This window comes from Lygodium microphyllum, chromosome 9 (assembly GCF_053477565.2).
Source record: "Lygodium microphyllum isolate KBCC chromosome 9, Lygodium_microphyllum_v1.1.10, whole genome shotgun sequence".
Taxonomy (NCBI): domain Eukaryota; kingdom Viridiplantae; phylum Streptophyta; class Polypodiopsida; order Schizaeales; family Lygodiaceae; genus Lygodium; species Lygodium microphyllum.
The window spans coordinates 30,763,567-30,772,552 of record NC_141143.1 but is presented as its reverse complement, the minus strand read 5'-3'; the positions used below and the strand labels follow the sequence as shown (position 1 = coordinate 30,772,552).

The 8,986-nt window shown below is 36.7% G+C and overlaps 1 protein-coding gene across 1 annotated transcript; it reads right to left on the bottom strand.

Moving 5' to 3' along the window:
* Positions 1-5,558: 5,558 nt before the first annotated feature.
* On the bottom strand, positions 5,559-6,728 carry LOC148030914 (uncharacterized). The gene is made up of 3 exons (XM_087685513.1): positions 6,505-6,728; positions 5,953-6,427; positions 5,559-5,825 (listed from the first exon to the last, which is right to left on the bottom strand). The coding sequence occupies exons 1-3, from the start codon at positions 6,726-6,728 to the stop codon at positions 5,559-5,561; spliced, it is 966 nt and encodes a 321-aa protein (XP_087541639.1).
* Positions 6,729-8,986: the final 2,258 nt, after the last annotated feature.

The window sequence follows — 8,986 nt, the reverse complement described above, 5'->3', positions numbered from 1 at the left end:
GTCCCATATAAAGGGATTACTTACAGATTGAATAGAAAAGGGTTATGTTTTATTAAAGAAAAGTTCTAATAAGGATATTTATAAATAGGCCTTGAATGCACGTGATATAGAGGATATTCATATAGTGAATTACTCGGGGTCCAAATCTCACCTTAGAATAGAAAGCAAATGTCCAGTGGAGTAAAAGTAAAAGATATAGAAAAGAGTGTAGCAAATCTAATATGTATGGAGGAAATGGCAATGGCCCCAATAAAAAGAACCAAAATGGAGGGAAAAGAGGAAGACCAAAGTTCTTCGAGGTAGAGGAATAAACAAGTTACAAGGGAAACTATTGGAACAAAGAAGAAAAGGAAACCTAGGAGGAAATTAAAGATGGAATATTTTCCTTTAAGAGAAGGACAAGAAAACTAACTTAGAGAAAGAGTTTCTCAACAAGAAGGTAGATGTGACATATGGCCAATAATTGACAATATTGTCCCCTAATGTTCTAGATTTCAATATGGAAGAGGTTGGTGAATCCACCAAGATAGAATCAAAGAAGGAGACAAGACATATGTATATTGTGGATGATCTTCCAAATATATGGCTTCTTGTTGTGGAATCCTAGCATCATAGAGAGAATACCAATTTGTTATATATTGATAGTAGTACTCAACTATATGTGATTACACATGCTTGTGTGCAAAAACTAGATTTGGAGATGACAAGCCTTTCAAGATTTTAAATAAGGTTCTCTAATCATTCAAAGATTAGATGCCTAGAGAATATAATCCAACACTTGGAGGTAAATGTATTTGGTGTCTCTAAAGAAACAAAATATCATGTGATGCATACAACTTTAGGGGCTCTTCCATTGATCTTGGAAAGAAAATAGTTGAGGAATCTATCCCATCCAATATTAGGGATGAGGCCTTGTTATCTCTCTCATAAAGAGAGATTAAGAAGGAAGTTGAATATGGTGACCAAAAACCCAATAGAGGATGAAAGTGAAGAGGAGGAAGTGAGTGAAAGCATAGTTAGGTGGTACCAAAAAGTAGTGTCATTGACACCACTTTTCGAGTGGTTTGTAGAGGCAAGTTTGAATAATCTAAAAGAGGCAAAAGCTTTAGGAATATTTTATTTTCTCATGTTTTTTAAATTAAAATTGAATAATACCAAATGATTGGTCCACTACCACTCCTCTCACTCTCTTTTTTAGTTATGCATAATGGAAGATGCACATAGATACACACACACACACACACACACACACACACACACACACACACACTCTCTCTCTCTCTCTCTCTCTCTCTCTCTCTCTCTCTCTCTCTCTCTCTCTCTCTCTCTCTCTCTCTCTCTCTCTCTCTCTCTCTCTCTCTCTCTCTCTCTCTCTCATATCTTCCATGCACATGCTACAGGTGTTCATCCTCGGCATGATGGATTCTCAACCCCTATCACATCTTGGCCTAGCTAAAGGCTAATATCATGAAGTTGAAGCTCACTATGATGCCACATCACATGGTCAGAGGCTTTGATTGGATGCAAAAGTAGGTAGTTGTAGTGCCAATAAGAAATAAGATATGGGAGTCATATGAAATTACTAGGCTGCAAGGCAATAGAAGCATCACCAAATAATAAATAATAGGAGTATTCAACCATGGTATATTGATAATAGGAGGAAGAGAGGAGGAAGAAGAGAATATGTACAATTATGGCAAGTTGTTAGATTTGATAAACATAGGGCATCATGATAAAGACTTAGAAAGACATTTTCAAGGATCTCTTACAACATCCTAATTAATTAAAGGATTTGTAGCCTCCTATATTGCAATATGATAAAGAGTTCATGGCCAACATCCAAAAGAAATTGTTACAAGTGAAAAGGCCTAGATCGAAAAATGAACTTTTCTTGAAGAGATTAACATGTTTACCTTTGGTTAACATTTATAACAATGGTATGAAAAAACCTATCAACATGGCAAACGCTACAAAATATATTGGTGTCCACAAAAGAAAGGTGATTGACTATAAAATTCTAGATTACATCTTGAAGATGATGGAGCATTTCCCTTAGAGACATCCCAAAGATAGCCACCTCTAAATCAGAGTATTACAAATTATGTTAAAGACATTGTTTTCTCTTTTTAGACAATAGAGACACATATATCCCCCAAAAAAAAATGTTTACTGTAAGCGGATTTGGAGGTGTGAGGTTTTCACATATCCAACCCACTTGCTTGATGAGCTTTACGTAATTATCATTTTCATTTCTTCTTACTCTCTTTCTTTAGCTTCATGTTCGTTAGGGCCTTATCTGCACTTCACCTTCTTCAAAATGCACGCTTTCCCTCTTGCTTAAAAATATTTCATTTTCAAATATTAGGTCGTATTTAGTGAATCTTTCTTTCTTAATTGAAAAAAGCCATTCCATATTCAAAGTAGTTCTCTTGTAGAGAAAACACTTCCCCTTCTTCATATTGCACTTTCTCATCTTCAAAATCCCTCTTTTCGGGGGATTTAAAAAAGCAAGTCCCCCAATTTGAAGTTTTTTCACAAAATTTTCCAAAACTTGGAGTTTTTCAATGTATTTGTCAAAACTTGGAGTTTTTCAATGTATTTGTCAAAACTTGGAGTTTTTTCACAAAATTTGTAACTTTATGAGGGATAATCTTGTTACCCATATTGAAAATTTGTATTAAACAAGCTATTCAAGGGACCATTTTTTTCAAACTCTCAAAATATACCGAAGAGAGAAAAATGAACAAAATTGGGTTTCTACCACACATCTCAAAAAGTACCCTTATCAATCAGACTAATCTCTAAAATTATGAGTCAATCTAAACAAAACACAAAAAGAACTCAATATAGGAAAATATAATTATTTCTCTTGCAACTATTTAGGCAAATTATGAAAGTCACTTATATATAACTATTATATAGTATCAATATGTGGTCTTGATAGCAACAAATGTCAATATCTTCCTCATCTTTTTTACTAATCACTCCAAAGCTTCTCATATATGCAGTAGGGAGCTTTAACTCTAACATATCTACAAGGGATATATCATTTTCATCCTCTTGTTGAAAAAATTGGCCAAGTATTTGTTCAACCTTTCCAATGGCAAAGGTTGCATCATTTATTGACCACTTCTCATCATAGTTTGTAGCTTTTGACAACGAATCTAGTTTACCATTTGTGGTTCTGAAGGTCTTTCTCATGTCTAGCTCCTCCTATGTAGGTTTAGGCATGATTTGACTCATGTAGAATTTAAAGAAAACCTTGTGCTAAAAATAAAAATTAGTAGAATTGACTATGGAAAGTGGAAGGAAGAGCAATATGCAAAAGAGAAGCAAAGAGTAGAGTTGTTGCATAAGGACGGGAAGCAACCATATCATGGTTTGGTTCAACATCAAACTTGGCCATGGTTTATATCAATAGCAGACTTGCCAATCAAAGGTTAGATGAAACATGGTTTAGATAAAAATACCCAATTAACAAATGAAAATTAGAAATTAGAACATGGTTTAGATAAAAAACACCTTGATAATGTGATAAGGGGAAGCAAACAATTGAGAAGGTGTAACATGGGAAGGAGAAGCAACCATAATATATATTAGAAATGTAACTAGAGTAGATGATACATGATTAGATTCTATGTAACCATGCTTTCCATAATAGGAGTAAAGGACAAAGATCAAGATTACCTTAAGAAAAAAGTATCACAATCAACAAAAACGAACTTGGAACATCAATACCAAGAGAAATGAAAATGCTTTGCACACAAAACAAGAATGATTTATAAAGAGATATTTCACATAGAAATAGACAATCCTCTGAGGGGAATTAAAACAAAGTGATCAACAAGCTTTATGAAACAAAATCGAGATTACCTTGAGAAAAAAAATTGTCACAACTAGCAAAAATGAACTTGGAGCATTAAAATTAAGAAAAATGAAATTTCTTTGCACACAAAATAAGCATGATTTATAATGAGATCCATCACCTACAAATAGGTAACCCCCTTAGTGAATACCAAGCTTTATGGATGTATTCATCATAGCAAAAGGCAAACAATAAACTTGCATACTTTTCATAATAGGAGAAGAGGAGCAAGATCTAGATTACCTTGAAAAAAAATTGGCTCAACAAAAATGAAGTTGGAGCATCAAATTAGGAAAAATGAAATTACTTTGCATACTAAATAAGCATAGTTTATAAAGAGATCCCTAACCTATAAATAGATGGCCCCCTCAATGAATCAAAAAAGCATGATCAATAATTCCACTTTTAGATCCTCGTCCAATCATGTCCACAAATGGATAACTGGTCCATGATTAATAATGTCTACTTTTACTAGAGTTTTCATTATGCTCAAAAAGAAAAATACCAAATCGGTGGTCCCTTCACATCATGTTTCCAAAATGACGTCCACCTCCACTTCTTCATATGCCCTTTAAATCTTTCATTCAGTATTGCATGGTCCCCATCTCATTGAACAATAGCCAACATAAAACTCTCAAGTCTTTGATTTGCATTTTATGCATCGCGGAAGGGCAAGCATAAAATTTAAATCAGTTTGCTTAAGGGAAGGTTGATGCATCATCATATGTTGATTTTTGTCCATCCCAAGCACACGAATGTAGACATAATACATGTGCTTGCAGGCCAAGAAGGGTTTACTTTCCAACTCTCTCTTTTGAAAGTCAAGACACTTGCAGAAGGGCTCGGGATTGACATGCACCTCATACAAATGCTCTAACATAACATAAAATGCGACTTTCTCATTTGCCACCACTACTTTTTCTTCCATGGAAACTACATCCAATGCCTCAGCCAATGCAATTTTTCTTTCTGCATCCTTAGAAATACCATGTCTCCATTTTTTTCTTCGCTTGCCACTTGAAGAGGTAAGTGGTTCTGTCCCATGGGTCGTAGTATTTTTGGGGGTAGATGGAATGCCATCATGCTTGAATACAAATCCTCCTTTTATAATAATTGAAATCTCCTCTGCAGAAGCATTGGTGCCCTTGTCAATAGACCAAATCCTTGGTCGCAAGGGCACATGCTTAACTTGTTTATCAACATCCCATGTATGCTCCACATCATGACTGCAAAACCAGAACCATTGTGCAATAGGCTTACCTTGAAATTCCCTCTCTGACCAAAATGAAGGGCATAGTAACCTAGGTGATCTACTTTCTATCACGTTGCAGCACTTCTTTCTATTTATAATACCAAAACATTTTCGTTTGCAATGAACATGCATTCTCCGGATGGCCCACAAACTTCTATGCATTTCCTCCTCTGAGACAATATTAGTTGGGAGATCCATTTCAATCGGCACTGCATGCACCTCATGGTCCAAGCCCACTTCTGTAGGTTGGTCATTTCTATTTTGAAAATTTATCTTGTGTGGTCGTCCTTTTTGTTTTCTATCCCTTGACTCCATTGCATAGCCAGGTTTATGAGAGCTACAACCATCTAGAGTTCTTCTTTTCCTTTGAACTGTTTCTTTATTTCCAGAAATGAAAGGCTCTCCGTACATGGGGGTGCCAAGAACTGCTCCTTGAACTGTTCAAGCTATGAATGTAGGTGAAGGGGTATTTCTTGCAACCACCCTATTAATAAGAGCATCCATGTCGGGACCACTTCTAGAGTATCTTCCAGTTGTGAAGGCCAGTTGCCTTGAACATTGAATATATGAGTTGATCAAGTCAGTGACGCATGCATCATACAAACCAATTTTCTTCTTTCCATCCTCCCCTGCCAACCAACTTGCATGCATGCTCTCAGGAAGATTTGTGTTGGGAATACAAGCCCTCTCCCAAGGACTCAAGGAAGCCTGCAACCCCACAAAAAACTCAGCAATTCCTCTTACATGTCTATTTTGTTCTCATACTTGGGTATTCCCACCCCAATGATATTAGTACATGTGTATGTAACAAATAGAAACAAAAAAAAACATTTACATGTGTAATACTACCCCAATGGTCTATCCTATTCTCCCACCATTTGATCCATCTCTTCAATGATACGGTACTATCTCGAGGTATTCCTACTTGCTGCCACCAATTTTGTATAGTTGTGGCATTCCTCTTGCCCTCTTGAATGGATTTTGAAAGGCGCCACCTCTCACATAAATTCAAGTGATGCTTTCGAAGGTTTGAAGGCACGTATTTTGTTGTGTGCTTTTGTAAGCTTTGTTCCCAGTGAAACAAACACAATCGCTCTCTTCCTTCCAAAACATTGTCAGGTTCCGCATTGAAAACAGTGCGGATCGCCATCCAATTTGCACCGGCTTCATCCGCCATAAAACCTGCAAAGTCTGCAGGAGGGTGTCCACACTCGAGCATCACATTATTAAGGCATCTCCAAAAAAGAATTTGTGTTTCTGTATCCTCTTCCTTTGTATCACAAATAGAAATCACCATGATCCCCTTCAAGCTGCAATAAGAAATACAGTGATTAGCAACTAGAATATGTCAACGAAAGTTAATAACAAGTAAGGTTCCCGAACAAACCATGGATCATACACAGAACAAGACATTGTTGCCCAATCATCTATTCTATGTGTAAAGTCAAAGTGAACCCAAGACTTGCAAAGGTCTCCATTTCCTAAGCGTCGCATTCGATTAACCAATTCCACTCCAGAGCCGGGTCCTTTAGTAGACATCTTGAAAATGTAACTTTTTTCACCCACCTCTCCTTGCCCTGGAAATCTACTGCCATGAAAAAAAGGAAACATGCATCTTTTTTTCAACTCCAAAATGTTATCAAAGCCATATCCAACAACACATGTTTCCTTTTTTTTCTAGCATGTCACGATACTATTGAACCTGCAACCTCAACAAACGAAAGTTTGGTAAACTAATAACAATGCTACAAACCATAGTTTGCAGACTTGAATAATCAAAACTAACCTCTGATTTTGAACCAATGGCATCAACTCCTCCAAAAATTTTGTAAGCTCTTATTCTCCCTCCACCATTGAACCATTAGTTGTCAAAGATTCAGTGATAATTTGTTTTGCTACAATCATTTGAATCTTCCTAGCACCACAGTGTCGATTCACTTGCAAAACTGAGTGAACTAGAGATCTAATTTTTTAAATTGCAGCCATTGAAGTCCCTGGTTGCACATTATGTGTGTGAGTGCCTACATGAAGCATCAATCTCTCCATGCTTGTGTCCTTTGGCAAAATGTAATAAACTTTGCAATCGCAAGTTGCATAACAAGTGACAACTTTACTACAATAGTGACACGTGATTGAATGTTTTTCTTCACTTGCAAGTAGCCCCTTGCTCACTGTGCTATTGAGGTAACCATGAAAATACATTTTATTATGTTGATTGTTGCTCTCATAGTAAGGACAATTGACTCGATGACATTGTAAGTCTCCAAGGCAATGGCTAATTCTCGAAGTAGCATCAGGGAAGATATTAGTTAGATGGGGTCTTGTCCAGACATGACCATCATATTGTTGATGCATCCCATCCATGTTTGAAGATGTGCCATATGCGGCAGAAGAACGAAAGAAACAGAACCATTGTACTCTCTTGGAATCTCACTAACAAAAAAAGGGCCTTCACTTATCTGCAATAAAGCCTTCAACTTCTTTCCTCTGGGGCTATTAGCAATCCAAGGTAAAATCTCTTTCTTTATTTGTGGAAATGAATGAGGACTATCAAGTCCATCATCTGACTCTAAGTCAATAGTCGGAGTTGAGACGGGTGCACAAAAAGCATTTGTTATAAGTGGCGAAGAAGTTTGAGATGACGTCTCTGCGAAGGAATCGGATGTAATGTCTACAACAGGTCTTGAAAGTGAATGAGCTTGTTTGCTATTTTCTACAGTGTGTAGTCCTTCATCTTGGTCCATGGTGAAAGTGGTATCACAATGTACTATTTTATACTGACATGAAAGTGAAGAATCGAGCAAAAATTGCTTCGCACCATTGATATCCGGTGGGCCATGAACCGCGATCTCTTCATTGTAAGCATCAAGTTGGAAAATAGCATACAAACCTACCAGCTTTTGGTCAGGGGGTAGAAGTGATTGAAGAAAATAAGAGCTCACAAGAATCTTTCCATCCCTCAGGGGCACAACACGTTCCAATGATTTGGAGCCGATTGACCATTGAAGAGTAACTTCTGCCATCGTCTCTCACAAAAGTTCTGCCATCGTCTCTCACAAAAGCCGGTTTGAAACTCAGCAAACAATGGAGCTATGAAGGCGAAATATTATATCTAATAGCATGCCTATTGTTTATCAATTTCTTTGAACGTAGAAATAATAGTCCGTTACCCCCACCAAATATGGATTAAATGAGCTCTTACTCCATGGGCAAGTTCTTAGTGATGGTTGAAGTTGTGAATCAGTCCATTAATGAACCAAATCATTAAAAAAAGTCTACATATTGAAAAATCACAAGATTTAGTTAAATAAATTAAAAAAACATGTCTTTTCGAAAATAAATCATGTCTTTTCTAAAATCATATCGTGTTGTAGCACATATTTTTATAAGCACGTTTTATTTTATCAGATGTCAGGCGCCGTCAGCATTTATATTTTTTAGTAAATAATTTTTCGGTGTTCGAGAGAAACATTCTCTCATGATGGATGTTCAATATGCATGTACCGCTTTGCCATTGAAAGTTGTGTGTAACGATTTAAACATATCTTCTTATTTTTCCTTCTTCTTCTTCTTTTTCTTCTTCTTCCTTTTCTCTTTTGTTTCCCTCTTCTTCTCTCCCATTGCAAGTTGGAAGGCATAAAGAAGAAGCAAGAAGGAGAGCAACCCCTGAAACAAGCTCAAACAAGATCAACATTCTCCATCAAACTCACCGGGTAAGCTCCACACTCCATCCTTATGGCTGAAAATCTATATTTCAAGTTTCATTTTTCCTCGATGACTGAAAGAAATGGAAGAGCAGGTAGACAATGAGAGGACAACAATGGGAGGGGAGAGAAGGAAAGGGGAGGTAGAGAAGGAGACGGTAAACT

Coding starts and splice junctions, on each gene's coding strand:
- LOC148030914 (XM_087685513.1), bottom strand. CDS start 6,728: ATGTTTCCTTTTTTTCATGGCAGTAGATTTCCAGGGCAAGGAGAGGTG. Junction 6,428..6,504: donor TGTTCTGTGTATGATCCATG/GTTTGTTCGGGA, acceptor TTCTTATTGCAG/CTTGAAGGGGATCATGGTGA. Junction 5,826..5,952: donor ATTGGGGTAGTATTACACAT/GTAAATGTTTTT, acceptor GTGGGGTTGCAG/GCTTCCTTGAGTCCTTGGGA.